Genomic DNA, 15278 nt, shown 5'->3' with positions numbered 1-15278 from the left:
CATTGCTCTTCAATTTCATTATTCTCATCGCAATTTTATTTTATCACTATGAATATATGAATATGAATATATGAATGCTAATAGTTTTTCAACGCGCTGTGTAATCATAAAAATTTTGCAAATAAACATCATTATGTGAATGATAAATAAGTATATATATGAAGAGTACAAAACACAGCTCATTCAGTATATATTATCTGCTATACAAATAAATTATGTGCATGTACATTTATGGAGGTCCGTGAACAGTTTTCAATGAACTGGTTGCTTTGTCATGAGTAACCTCATCGCCCGAAATACTGGACAGGCAATGCTGGCACTGCTTAACCAATGGACTTCCAGCATCAGTGCATGGTGCAGAAGGAATATTTTCTCGAAGTAGAGTATTCATCGCTTCTTCATAAATTCGAGCTTCGGGAAATTCAACCTCAAAAGCGACAACATTTTCATTTTAATAATTTTAGTAAAAATAACAATACCAGAGTTTGCCTTTTGTCTATTGCCAGCGCATGACTACTACCACTTGCTGTAGTGCAACTAACTTGCACTTCTTTTTGCGAAGAAGTGTAAAAGGACCATGAGCAAATTTCATTCGATAAACCAACATCTGAAAATAAATAAAATGTCCATATTTGTCTAAACAGTGTTAAATGTTTATTATTTGTCCAGATTACCTTTGATAAACAGAATGCGATCTTTAAACCGCAAAGCTAATTTATCAAAAAGTTCTAAATTTTTCAGCAGATTCGCATCCGTCGCCGCATTTGCACAATATGCGTACTTCTGGTGTTTACGATTAATCGTAAGCTTAATGACTGGCTGAAATCAAACAATTAAACCCAACTGATAATGAAAAAACCACATGAATAATAACAAACCCGTTTAACGTATTGCAGAGATAGTTTTTCTTCCGATGAGTTTACAAGTGAAATGTGGCATGTTTTCACCACTTCTTCAGACATATGCAAACTGTCGAGCCAATTTTGACAAAAACGTATCAGACCCTGAACAAAAATCTTAATTTTGAGCAGATAAAAACAAAACCGCACGCTTACATTCAATGAATAATGTGACGCTTCAATAAGAAGTTGTTGAACATAGATCTTGCAAGACGGGAGTGCCACCTTTCCGTCGCGAAGAAAATTCAGTACGTCATCAAAATACTTACCACACCGATCTATCAATATCCAACCGTCTTCATCTGTCAAAACATCTACTTTACCAGTGAACATCAATCGAAGCATCGACTCTTCTTTAGTCAAAGTCCCAATTGTTGTGTAATACAGACAACCGCCGACGTTCAACTTTACATATCGGTATGGCGGGCCAATTATTCTCGCCTTTTTCACTTCTTTACAACCTTGTATGTATTTTGCAGAATACTTTGAATGGGAAATTTCCAAATCATTTTTGAAAGATTCAACAACTTTATTTACGTTGGGATTTTCAAGCGAATTAACTGAAATTTTATCCATGACAGTTCTAAGAATAATTCTTCTGCAGCACGTGATTCTCAAATATACCGTAAATTGATAATCAAGTTTAACATTGAAAAGTTGTCATCTTTCATATAAAAATTGTTAAATATTCAGCAATATTATTTTATTTAAAACTCGTTTAAAATTTAAAATTTATTTTAAATTCAATTTTGAATAATAATATATAAAAATTTATAATGGCTGCATCAATTTTGTGTAAATTTTTGTAATTTAAACCTGACAATCGCATTGTACGAAGTAATAAAGTTGTGCTGCTGTTGACTTGAAAAACAAATATTTTGCTATTATATGCTTTTCACTGTTTTTTGTCTATTTATATACCAGGTGGCTGAGGTTTAAAGTCATCTGAGCATAACAATTGGATCGAGATCGTATTCCTGTTAATCTATTTATATATAGTATCTAAACATTGAAACAATTTATAAAAAACAAGGGATTACGTAAAATTAGCATGATTATCAATTTCGGCAAAAATCTTTTGATCAAATTGAATGTATTGCGACTTTACTTAAAATTTTCCAATAAGTGAAAATCATAATTTTTATTACGTATACCATTTTTATTTTAGGTAAATTTCCCATTAAGCGTAGATTGCATTCAACTTTAAAGTTTTTAGCAAGACGAAGAAATTTATCTTCAAATTCTGCTTTTAGATTTGTTGCTTTACAAAAAAATTGCAAAATAAACCATAATTGTGAATAAATTTTATCACTTTGTTTCAAAAATCGAAATTCATATATCGCAATAGACCATATGAAAATTTTTTTTGCATTTTATTAATAGATTCTTTTTAATAACTGTGAAAATAAAGTCAAATTTTATTGTTTAAATTTGCTTTTAAGCAGTCACTATTATCTGAGCTTCGTGTCAGGGGGCCATGTTTACATCTCTTAAATATTTATTATATACGTTTATGTTTGCTGTTGAAATAATTGCTGTGAGTTCTGAGCTAACCACCACTACTTTCTAGCTAAGATCAATTATTTTTTGATATTGAAAATCATCTGATCTTATTTAATGATTATTCAAAGTTCTTTTATTTTACATGCAGTTCTAGTATTTTCGTTAGTTGAACTAAGAAACTACGTATGAATGGTCAAATTGGCATTAAATTGGTAAATGCTTCTTTGAATTTTGTGCAACTTGAACTTAAACAGCAATCCTTATCATATAAACCGATACTTGTTTCGTTTGAAGATACAATTCAAACAATTCATCCATATAAAAGCAGTCGCTATTTGCTTGATTAAACAAGAAGTTCAGCTTACTTTTTCCTTTACAAGACAAAATTGCTTGCAATTTTAATTGGTCAAATTTTAACAAAAAGCAAGAGCGATGCAATCTTTCGGAATGACATTACATATTTAATGGATATTTATATAATTAAATTTATATGAAGTATTCTTAATTTGAAAAATGTAATAACAGCAACTTGACAGTAGAAAAGAAACAACGCATTATCTGCGTTTCGTTGTTTTTTATTATCAGTGCATCTTTATGTAAAACTATTTCAATACTAACGAAAATTCTTCATTAGTATATTTTTAGAAAACTTACAATTTATGAAATTAAAAATTATATCTACATTTTTACCACGCCCTATTTATTACATTCATGTCCAAATTCACACGCATCACTGCGTTAACTTTTCTTGATTTTCCTAATTGTCAAAATAAGACGAGCATTGGGAACAAAATGATATAGTGATTTTATTATCTGAATAATACCAAAGATATTGGATAAATTTCACTGCGAATCACTTTCCCAAAAAGTACTGCAAATACTGAAATAAAAAAACAAGCTTCATCATTCGAGGTACCACTTCCAAAGTAGATAAACCAAGAAATGCTCATTATTAGAAAACATTACATTTACATACAAAATTCGAATGCGCATCATTCACCATCATCAGTAGGTGTTTTCCAGTGCACTTGCCTTGTTTTAACCTCATCGTTGAAAACGTTCGACAAACAATGCTGACACACCGCTACAGAAGGACTCCCTGCATCTGCACAACGCGCAGGTGTTGGTGCGACGTTTTCATAAAGAAGTGCATTCATTGCTTCTTCGTAAATTCGGGCTTCCGGAAATTCTACCTAAATATTGTAGACAATTCAATCAATAAAAAAAAACAACCCACTGTCATTATTGGATCTAAATCGAATGCACGATTAAACTATATGAAGCATATCAAATATGACCGTTAAAAAGTTTTTTTAATTATCAGCAACGTTTATGATGCATGTCATTTCACACTTTATCAACAACACAAAGTCATATTAAAGAATATTTGTTTTGTTCAATAAGTTGCCACCATTTACATTACAGTAAACCTTAATTTACAAACAGTTAGTTGGTCATTTTACTGGCCAGTACAAGGTACTAAAATTCTATTCAAATAAACAAATCAATTGCGGTTTTATAACAACAGTGAAACCGAATTACATGAACACAGAGACTAGAAAAAAAACCGCTGATAAGAAGTTGTGTAGTTAAACATACATAAATTATTTTTTTTAAATTATTATTAGTTTCTAATAATAATAAAAAATAATCCACCTTTGTCTGTTTTCTATCTGGGGCGTAAACAATTGAAGTGCAACAAACTTCGGCCACTTTTTGCCCATAACCAAAAAATGTCCACGAACAAACTTCATTCGCAGCGCTGACGTCTTAAATGCAAATTTTTTTGAAAAAAAAAATTAACAAGTAAACAACAACGAGACGGCCGAAAAGACCTTTGATGAAGAGAACACGTTCGTTGAAGCGCAAAGCCAATTTGTCAAAAAGTTCCAAATTCTTCAGCAAGTTGTCGTCAGATGTTGGAGTGTACGAATATTTGTTGTTGTGGCGATTCAACAGCAACTTTATGGCCGGCTGCAAGCAAACTCGCGTTTCAACAATTAAGCAGCACGCACGCGCAATTGCACCAAGTGAAAAAGATTAAAATTCACATACTCTACTGGTGGATTGGAGTAAAAGTTTTTCTTCCGACGCTGCACAAATGATAGGTACGCGACAACTTTTCACCTCTTCTTCCGACCACTGACAGCTTTCGAACCAATTTTGACAAAGACGTACCAAACCCTTCAAAAAACAAACAAACAAATAAATAAATAAATAAACATTATTATTAATATTATTATTATTAAATACAAACTTCGAACCTGCAAACAGTAGTATGTAGCTTCGGCCATGATCTGCTCGACAAAAGCATTGCAAGCTGGAAGCGCAACACTACCGTCACGTAAATAATTCAAAATAACATCGAAATTTTTTCCGCAGCGATCAATCAACACCCAGCCATCTTGATCAGTCAGCACGTCCATTCTTCCGGAAAACATTGCCCGAAGCATCGAATCTTCTTTGGTCAAAGTTCCAATTGTTGTATAGTAGAGCCATCCGCCGACGTTCAGCTTGACGTAACGCGAAGCAGAGCCGATTATCTTCGAAGCTTTCACTTCACTTCCACCTTGGATAGAAGAAAAAAATTAGCAAAATTTGCAACAGCAAACTGATTTACGAAATTCAACTTCTAAATTACTATTTTCCACCGGATTGTCTTGGCAGTTCCCATCCATGGCAACAGGGAAGCCGAAACTGCGTCTAAAACTAGCACGTGATAACTATGGAGTTACTGTACAATGATGGTCAAGATAACAAACGAACACCTGTTTATTTTTGATAATTTCAAAATTTTCAGAAAATAATTATTTCAAAAAAATTTATTTCATAAATTTTTCAATTAATGCACTTTATTGTAATTTTACATCAATAAAAAACCCATCAAAACGGCCATAATCATATTCCACCAAAAAACTATTCAGTTTCAAAAGTGATTAATAAATAAAAATAATTTATTTTATAATTCATTTTTAAATTATAAATATTATAATATATGCAAATTTTTTCATTTGTAAACATTCAAACTATTATTATCATAATTAACTTACTGTTACGTTTGAAGTATTTATTTTGTTATACTTAAAATTTATTTATCAAGTAGATATTATAAAACCTGATTATTTCAAGTGCCTTATGTATATAATTTTATTCATAAATCTTTTCATTGCTATGACAACAATACTAATAAACATTTTGTTAAGAATTATACCTGAAAGTCATATTAATAAATGCAGTAAGTGTTTATAACAAATGATGTTAAGGAAACTTTATCCGACAATATTATCATAATAATTATTATCGGTTCATCCTATAAAATAAAATTGTTTACAGAAAAGTGGTTTTTGACATTTAAACAACAACAGTGGTATTTCGTATAGTTAATTACTTTTTCAATCACCTAAATATTTGTGTAATTGCTGTTGTGAATGATGCACATTGTTCTTTGTATTTTTAACTGTAAGTTTAATTTTGTAGTATACATTTATAGATATATGATATATATTATTTGAGATAAAATTTTAAATGATTAAATCATTGGAGCAAATGTTTAGGAATACTTTTAAGTTAGATGCACATGCTTTCATTGTTATATATGGAAATTAATACTGATTTATTTAATTTTGTTTCATGTTTTATAGTAACTTCTATAAATTTTTAACTAAATATCACTATTTCTAGAGTGAAGCAAACGCTGAAATAAAATTGCTTGATGGCAATTTCATGGGAATCAACATTTAATGAATATGAATGCTTATTCACTCCTTACCATTTGCTCAATGTCTTATTATGCATATGCTTTTACGTTACGAAAACTGTCGAGCCTTTATGCCACTTTTTGTATGGCTCAGACACTAAATGCTTCATTAATGAGGTAATCAATTTATACAGCTTTTCATAATTTTGTGTTAAATTTTGGTATGAATCTTTTTTATTTTAGCGTTGCTTATTCATGCATTTTATTCTGCTCCAGTAGAATTCTCTTTCACTATGTTATAATTTTTTTCCATGTACATTTTTAACGGTTTTTTTGATGAAGATTAATTAGGTGTTATCTTATTATATGTTTCTTCTTGTTGATTAATTTTTCATATCTTTACATTTGATTTTGATTAAATTTTGTTATAATTCAATTTTACTGATGCAGAAATATGGAATTCAGTCATAGGACAGCAATCTGCTTCTGAAATATTTTTTTAATTTATTGTCATCTAAAATCATTTACACGAACCGTGATTTAATAATTTGTGGTTTTTTAATTAATCTGTGAAATATTGATGATATATAGAGAGAATATCAAATCATGCTGTTGATGGGAATTATGATTTTTGTGAAAAACAAAAGAGCAAGTAAGCAGCTTTTTAAAATTTAAATAACGCCGCAGTTGAAATTTTGCGAGTTTATTTAGCATCGTGGCATCATTATTTATCAGTTGCGTTCTCTTTTTGCAAAGTGGCGAACTTTGCCTTGTTTTGCTGTAATTCTTCATTATATGGTATATTATATGCAGCTGCAGCGATAACCGTATCTGTATTTTTTCCGCAACCAGCATATACAGGACGGGAATCTGTGATTTATTTTAGAGGAAATAGTCCTTTGGTAAGCAATGTTTTAATATTTCAGTGTGATAATATATGTATGTATAATTTTTAGGATGAAATTGCAAAAAACAAAGATGTAGTATGGCTTATAGAATTTTATGCAAACTGGTCTGCTCCTTGTCATTATTTAGCACCTGTCTTTGCTAAAATTAGCGTCAAATATTCTTTGCCGAATTTTAAATTTGGTAAAATCGACGTAGGTCGATATTCTAATGAAGCAAACAAGTGTGCATTTCTCATTATTGGCAATTTATCATTGAGTTATGCAGCGTATTTCTTGTTTTAGATTAAATATATCTACCAAAGTTACATCTTCAGCTCTTCCAACATTAATACTTTTTCGAGATGGTAAAGAAGTAAAACGCATCCCTAAAGTTACATCAAATGGACGAATTATGCGATATCACTTTACAGAGGTGAGCACTTTTGAACTGATTAAAATTTTTTTTCATTTTAAAAATTAACGTATTTAAAACTTGTTTATGTTTTTATTAATGTGGCTTATTCGTTTTAGGAAAACATCATAAGAGATTTCGATTTGAACAACATCCTTCTGGACTGCAAGCGCCAAAGCAAAACATCATCTGGCCACATCAAATCTGACTAATTTTTCAAGATGTATTGCTGTCTATTCAAAAAAAAACAACTGTTATTATAATTTTGAATGTTCAACTGTGAAATTTATTGTACAGAATAAATTCTGATATTAAAAATGAATTTAAATATATGCACTTTTTCTGCGATGATATTAAGCTTGAAAAACTGTTCAAACAAAATTTTAAATTTCTGCAGTAACGTCAGAGAGGAAAACACTATCACCAAGTAGAGAGTCAATTGCGAAAATTCGAGCCATCCCAATTATCATAATCATGCCCACATCTTCCTACAGTTTTACGTTGATATCTTTGTGGAATTGGTTCGCGGATAAACTGTTCATCATTGCAATCTGTATCAGTGGGCGTATATCTTCTGTTCGATATCCTTGCTGCTGATGTCCATCTGGAATGTGCTGGCATAATATTTTCGTCAAGAACTTGATTTTCTCGATGTGTTGTTGTTGCACCAGGAATAATACCGTGTCGTTGCAAAAATTCTCGACTACTCAAAGACATCTCAGTGGGACCTGAAATTTATTTTTCTTTCTTAATCATGCACAGTATTAATAAAAGTTCTTCTGCTATTCCGCTTACCGGGCAATATACCATTCATCGAAACTGCTTCTGTGAACACTTGTTGACGCCTGGTAACAGTAATGCTGGGACTGTTCAATTTACCGGATGCAGTTTGTAAGTACTGATCAGCAGTAAATGTGGAAGGTTCATATTGTTCGTTCTGCTTCAAATAACGCATTGCCAAAGCATTGACTTCCATGCTTAAGCTTGTACTCCAAGAATCGCCGACAGAGTACAAATCTTGTGGAATAGATTCCTCGGCAATATATTGTTGTCTGGCAACAATATCACGACGATTATTGGGATTTTCACGTTGAACGTATTCCGAAGCAATGACACTTTTATCATCAATGTCATCTAAGCAGTCGTCATTTTTAAGCCATTTACGAGCAGCTAAAATCATTTCATTCACAAAATTGCGTTCCGACGGTGAAACTGAACAAGAACTAGGTTCCGTTGATTTTCCAGAAATTTTTGCAGTGTTTTTCGTTGCACCTTTCATCGGTAATACTTCAGTATTTGGAGATGATATTTTCTGCACAGCTTTTATGCTATCCAACTCTAACGGTTGATTACAGTGCGGGCATTTACTTCTAGTTTGGCATCCGTTCTCCATGACTAATTTTCCGTTTGCCAGAACCGTTGGTATTGTTGGTGATGTTGAACTGTTTTCTACCTTAGTTTCGTTATCCGCTGTTTTAGCGTTTAGAGTGGAAACCAAATTTTGAATCATCTGCTTCATTTCGCATATATCTTTATCTTGTTTCATCACTTGCGACTTCAACGTCGCCAATTCGCTAGGAGCAGAAGTTTTAAGTGCTGCACCCCGTTGCCCAGAAAGTGGTTGCCTTGACACTGCCGATGCGCATCGGTTGTTAGTCGGTTGTAAAGGTTTGTTTTCTTTGTTTTTCGAATTTAAATTTTTTCCCAACGTTGTCGATGAACGGGGTTCATTAACAGTTTTCGCCGTGGTTGGCTTAGGTGGACTGCAAACGGATACTTCTGGGACAAGCGGATGTGGACAGAACGACATTCTCCTGTCGCATTAACAATAAAGTCAGTTAAAATTTAAAGTACTCTTATTAAACTTTTTATTTGAGCAGTACATAATGTTCTTTAAATTTAAACATTTTTCCATTTAAACGTACAATTTTTAGGTGAATTAAAAAATTAAAGTCATTTTAAATGAACACATAAACCATTTAATCAACACTTAAACATAATTAGTTTACAAAAAAAGTTTAAAATTTTCAGAATCATATTTTATTTAAACCGGAGTATTACAACCATTTTAACTTCAATGAACTAAAGCTATAGAAAAGATTTTAAAATTCAGATAAAAATTCAACCACTTACTAAATTGTTGTTCGTTTCTGCCAAAAATATATCGGATGAAAAAAAAGATTATAAAATAATTATGCATAAAATAACCGAAATTTAAATCAAATTATCAAATAACATCCATCATGTTCAAAACTTTACACCACAACATAAAACGTAAAATTATGTGCGCGGCAAGACCTACAGTATATCAGTCGACCTAAATAACATAATGATATATAAGTTTTAATGTAAAATATATAGTGTTATAAAAGTTTTTACAGTTTAAATAGCAAAAATTTCAATTTAATATCTTAATTCATGCTTCATGAATTGTGTTAGTATATTTCTTTAACAATATTCTTTAATAAAATTGTCAATGTGAAATAAAGTAAAAAGAAGTAAAATACATTATAAACACCATTTGTTTATTTTTATATAATGTTTTACAATAATTGTAAAATATATCTAAATATTATTTAAATTTTGTTGTTCTATTTTTCAAATTATTCGTGCATAAGGTTTTACCGGAAGTTCGTACGGTAGATTGTGATATTGCACAATGTTTATTCGTCATTTTATAAGTTTGTAGAAAGGCTATCTTTTTTGTTTTAACGGTTATCAGTGTATGTTTTTCTTTTCAGGAATTTAATTCTAAATAGCTAGTTTTTTTACTTTGTAGCGACCATGTAGTTATTGAATTTTGCTTTTATGCTTAAATATTTCTGTTTACATTTGTTTCATCTTTTTGGTTCGCATTATTATTCGTATTACTTGTTTTGTTTTACAGAGCTTTTGTGAATTAAAGTGACGCGTACGTAATGGTGGAGATAACTGACTGCACAGACGAAAACTCTCAACAGAGCTCTTCATCCAGTCGTTCTCAGCCCAGTGTTTCTCTGCTAGTAATAAAATAAACATTTTAATTATCTAAGTGCTTATTGGCTTCATGTACGACAAAAATTAAGGTGTACTTGAAGAGTCGTGGTATAGACAGTATATTATGGATTTTGCGAATTATTACTATCGTTTTTGGTGTTTTGTTTGTTATTAGCAGTGGGTATGTTTTGTTTCGTAAAATTTATAAAATTTTTGAAATTTTTTTATTTTTAGAAAAGAAAAACCAAGTTACTATGAAAAGACTTTGTTATCCGCTGCAGCAACTAATGCATTGCGCTTGCAACAGCGAATTGGAAGAGTTCAATTTAATATGGGATTTATACGTCGTCTTTTTGCAGAAGATGCTTCTCATTACTTACTATTTTCTCTGACGTTGCTAACAGTATATCCAATCACATGTATGTATATTTGTTTTTCTACTATGAATTTTGTTAATCTAAATTAAATTTTTATAGTTGGAATTGCTCCAGTTTTTCTTTTCGCCCTGCTACATTGGACCAATTTCACTCTGCAATTGTTGAAGGTTACTATTTATAATGCTTTCAATATATTCTAATGAAATTTTTAAAATTTAGAGCATTGGCTTCAGTCATTTGAAAGTGTCGCATTTTTTGGAAAATTTTCTACAGAAATATATGCAAACTTTGCTGCACATTAGTGCATATTGTGAAATACTGCTATTGCCAGTGCTTATTTTCTTAGTGTTGAAGTGACTAGAAAGTTTCTTTTCTTGTTTGGCAGCTTTGCAATTAATTTTGTTTCAGCGGAAAGTGCCAGCTAATTATTCCGTTTATTCACTACCGGTTTTTGGTTATGCGGTATTTTTCTTATCGAAACCCACATACAAGGTACGTATTAAATCATTGCTTATTTTGACCTAATATACTCGTAAATGACAGTTATTTTTGCAGTATTTTTATCTTCGTTTTTATTCTTTTTGTTTTGCAACATTATATTACAGCTTTAGTGGTGTCCAGTTGAATTAATTCTTAAATTGTTTTGAACGAATAGTAATGTGAATATTTTAGAGTTGCTTTTCAAGAATTTCGAATATTTTTTGAAAAGATCGCATATCATAGAAGCTGTCCGTCACTTTTTCGTCGAGTAATTTTGAAGATTATTCAAGTATTGCAGCGTACATCTTGAAATATGGAGCTTTAAATTATATTCATGTAAATGCTATCATTTAGTTTATTCTATTATATCGTTGTTCTGAAGTGCATGTTGTCTTGTTAATTGATGGTATGTGCAATTATGCTTGTTTCTTTAGTTTAACGTCCTGAATTGTTTCATGATAAGCGATATCAGATTAATTGATTCGTTTTCCTATTGTGCATCTACTGAACATATTTAATGTACGTGTTTATGTAAAGCTCGGCATGGAATGCATTCGAACAAAATTGAATAAAGCGATCTCACATTAAAATTTAATTATGGAAATATTTCATAAATATCCTAAATTATATTTACACGCTAATGGCAGAAGAGACGTATGGAAATTTCCCTTTTGACACCATTTATATTTATAAATTAGTGGAGAAGTTGCCACTGAAAAAGAAGCTGTCGTCTTTTGTCACTACTGTTATCTTCCTTCATCTTTGCAGCAATTACATTGCATTACTGCATAAAGTGCAAAAATAAAAGCAAGTATTAATTATCAATATATAAGTTATATTATTATATTATATAAGTTTATATAATTTAGAAAATAATATAAACTCGTTGTATTTTTTCATCTGCGCTTCTATTTAAAATGACGTATTTTCTGCATTTTGATAGAACAAAACTTTCGGGCCCACATTTGCATATATTGATGAATAATCAGAATTACAGTACGCTTATAATTATGACAATGAGGTTGCCTTTACAGTATATTTGTCAAAATTAGAACTTGTTTTCTGTGATAATTTTCAGTATTCTCATTAGATGTCCGTTTTGGAAGCTTCAGATCCTAAAAGGGATAGTGACAAGACGGAAAAGATGTTAAAAGAATCAGAGAAAGCAGATCCATATCAAGCTTTACAACAAATACGTGTTGTTGCTCATAATCGTCGACGGACATTCAAAGTAATCGTCTTAGGCGATCCTGGGGTTGGAAAAACTTGCTTGACTTTTCGATTTTGTAATGGAAGATTTCCATCGAATTCAACTCCCACTATTGGAGTCGATTTTCGCGAAAAGATCATTGATTTGGATGGTGAAACGTTACGGGTATGCTTTATTATACATCTTTTGTTCCCGCTATTTCTGCGGCTTGCATTTCCATTATAATTCTTTTATTTTCATTTTATGCCGAAAGAAAATCTATAGCTTAGAGAAGTTTTCGAAATATTCGCTTTGTAAATTTTTTTCATGATTTTAAAACAATTTTGAAGTGCAATTTTTTGGGAAATACAAGCAGAAGAATGCATTCTTTTTATTAATTCTTTACTTGATGTATTTATTTTCATTTGTTTTCTGGGGAAAATACGTTTATCAATTTCTGAGAAATAGTAGTTTTTAGGTAAAATGAACGTAAAAATTTTTTTCTTTGCACTTTCATTACATACACGCATTACAGAGTAAAACAAAACGATTTCAATTTGGATATGACATAAATTGCTATACAACATGTAGTATTGATGAAGTGGGAGACAGAGTTTTACATTAATTTTAAATAAAAGTAAATTCTTTTCTGTTCTATTCTTATCTAAATATTACGAATAGTGCGATTTTCAGGTTCAGTTTTGGGATACTGCTGGTCAAGAAAGATTTCAGCAATCAATGATTGCCCATTATTATAGAAATGTAAATGCAGTGATTTTTGTATATGACGTTTCTCAGATATCATCGTTTCGAAATTTAATTCGTTGGATTGAAGAATGTCAAAAGCACAATATATTTGGCACTGTTCCGATGATTTTGATAGGAAATAAGTGCGATTTAGAAAGTGTTGTGACAACCGAAGAAGCTCAGATATTTGCTGATAAACATGACATGCCTTTGTTCTTAACATCTGCTCAGGATGATTTAGAATTGAATCATGTTGAATCGATTTTTATGACGCTTGCTCACATTTTGCAAAAAAATAAATCCTTACATGTCACTACAGATGAGGAGAGGGTACGTCTGTCGACCAACATCAGTGCAGATTCTGGTGGCTATTGCGGCTGTTGATTATGTGTTTTTGTAATATGTTGTGCGAACAGAAATTGTAATGCAAGCGTTTTTGTCAAGTACTTGCCTGCAGATTGTGATGTTTTCTTTGTGCACTGTAAGGTGTACTATTATGCTTTGCAGTTGGTGGAGAACTGTTTTAAATGAAAATTAAATAAAATTTTCCTTTGGTATTCTACGAATTTTTTTAAAAATAATATCACTTTTTAATTGAAAAGCTTTTGTAAAATGCTTTTTATTCATCGACATGAATATCAACTAATAAACATACAGTTATATGCTAAGTTATACGTTACATTTATTTAAATCGTTATCTTTATTAATACATATACATACGTGCATGCGTATTATAATAATTATGGGATGTTGCATTTGTTATTTTATGTCTATGTTTTAATGCTAATGTACAGTAAGCATATGTTTTTAATTTTATAATGTGATAGCCGACAGTTTTTATTTTATTTTTTTCATGTATTCATAGGCAACTTTCGCTTTTGATATGCAGAAATTGCGAAAGGATGTCATTGAAAAATTAGAAAAATATCAGAATTCTTATTGCAAATTGTAAAGTGTAAGTATTGTTATAGTTGCGTATATTAAAATTGGCTCAATAGTTTTATAATTACAGTAGAACACTGATTATCCATTCACTGACACCAGATTATCCGAAGTCATTTTGGCCTGCTGGTTAGAATCTTTTGTTTATGAACATTAAATTCAACCTGCGTTTTACTAATACTTTTACAGTCTGTGGTTTTTGAATTTTTATGCCCGGTATGTCTACTACTAGAAACGGAAAGGTTTTGAGGTTAGAGCAAAAACTGAAAGTGAATAAATGGCTGGACAGCGGCGAGTCGTTCAGGAAAATCGCTGAGAATGTTGGTGTGGATTTATCCACAGTCTCAGATATCTGTCGCAGTCGATGTCAGCTGAGTAACTTTGTGTCGCACATGGATACTTCGAGTAGCTGTGCACGAAAATCGATGACTTGTCTCCGATTCGTTCAAGCAGAAACTTATTACTGATTGTACAGAATGCTTGCTTAGTCAGCCTTGTTAAGCTTGTGTAAAAGTTTGTTCCGGGCTCGTATGTATATGGTATGTACATACGGTCGCCTACCTTATGAATCGTGTTCCAAATCAGAAAGAGACTTCTACGACTCCGTACGAAGAATGGTTTGGAAAACGACTACCCATTGAACATCTACGGGCGTTCAGCTGTGATGTATATATACTTTTCCTAATCTGCATCGGAAGAAATTCGTTCCAAAAGCTAGGAAAGTCGTTTTCGTTGGCTACGCATCGAATTACAATATTTTTAAAGTTTACACGCCTAGAAGCATCGAGTGGACGAAGTGACGGATGTGAAGTTCAGTGAGTCTCTGCCGAAGAGACTTGTCCTTATTGACGAGAAGAGGAAGGATGGATCTAAACAGATGAGAAAATGATGTTGACTTCCTTGCAGTGTCATGTAATTGACTTTTTGGATTTGTTACCGACGAGGATTTGGAAATCCTGCAATTTGACGTCAAGGCAGCGTTTCTTCATGGCAAGATCGATGAACTGATTTTCATGGATCAACCCCAGTGTTGTAATAATGGATCTGGACGACTTTGCAAGCTGTAGCGAGCTCTCTATATGGATTAAAACAAGCATCAAGGGTTTAGAACAAGTGGTTTTACGACTTCTTGCTCACCATGGATCTGCGAAGAGCAGAGACTGATCATT

At 31.6% G+C, this 15278-nt stretch overlaps 5 protein-coding genes across 5 annotated transcripts; 3 read left to right on the top strand and 2 right to left on the bottom strand.

Annotated features, from left to right (window-relative positions):
- Window positions 1–229: 229 nt before the first annotated feature.
- Window positions 230–5596, bottom strand: Tsp_02095 (BTB/POZ domain-containing protein TNFAIP1). The gene is made up of 8 exons (XM_003377895.1): window positions 5587–5596; window positions 4667–4971; window positions 3403–3595; window positions 1056–1459; window positions 879–1004; window positions 675–819; window positions 543–607; window positions 230–427 (listed from the first exon to the last, which is right to left on the bottom strand). Exons 1-8 carry the CDS (start codon window positions 5594–5596, stop codon window positions 230–232), a joined length of 1446 nt encoding a protein of 481 aa, XP_003377943.1.
- Window positions 5597–6114: 518 nt separating this feature from the next.
- On the top strand, window positions 6115–7610 carry Tsp_02096 (thioredoxin domain-containing protein 14-like protein). Its single transcript, XM_003377894.1, has 6 exons — window positions 6115–6276; window positions 6691–6751; window positions 6913–7001; window positions 7056–7188; window positions 7322–7419; window positions 7518–7610. The coding sequence occupies exons 1-6, from the start codon at window positions 6115–6117 to the stop codon at window positions 7608–7610; spliced, it is 636 nt and encodes a 211-aa protein (XP_003377942.1).
- A 223-nt stretch (window positions 7611–7833) lies between these two features.
- On the bottom strand, window positions 7834–9208 carry Tsp_02097 (hypothetical protein). Its single transcript, XM_003377893.1, has 2 exons — window positions 8194–9208; window positions 7834–8126 (listed from the first exon to the last, which is right to left on the bottom strand). The coding sequence occupies exons 1-2, from the start codon at window positions 9206–9208 to the stop codon at window positions 7834–7836; spliced, it is 1308 nt and encodes a 435-aa protein (XP_003377941.1).
- A 472-nt stretch (window positions 9209–9680) lies between these two features.
- Tsp_02098 (putative protein Kr-h2) lies at window positions 9681–11749 on the top strand. The gene is made up of 10 exons (XM_003377892.1): window positions 9681–9701; window positions 10088–10125; window positions 10304–10400; window positions 10431–10555; window positions 10609–10793; window positions 10851–10864; window positions 10971–11081; window positions 11160–11243; window positions 11475–11567; window positions 11666–11749. The coding sequence occupies exons 1-10, from the start codon at window positions 9681–9683 to the stop codon at window positions 11747–11749; spliced, it is 852 nt and encodes a 283-aa protein (XP_003377940.1).
- A 572-nt stretch (window positions 11750–12321) lies between these two features.
- Window positions 12322–13551, top strand: Tsp_02099 (GTP-binding protein YPT1). The gene is made up of 2 exons (XM_003377891.1): window positions 12322–12606; window positions 13114–13551. Exons 1-2 carry the CDS (start codon window positions 12322–12324, stop codon window positions 13549–13551), a joined length of 723 nt encoding a protein of 240 aa, XP_003377939.1.
- Window positions 13552–15278: the final 1727 nt, after the last annotated feature.

The sequence above is a fragment of the Trichinella spiralis genome (assembly GCF_000181795.1).
Source record: "Trichinella spiralis strain ISS 195 chromosome Unknown Scfld4, whole genome shotgun sequence".
Lineage (NCBI taxonomy): Eukaryota > Metazoa > Nematoda > Enoplea > Trichinellida > Trichinellidae > Trichinella > Trichinella spiralis.
This window is presented reverse-complemented; position numbering and strand designations above follow the sequence as displayed.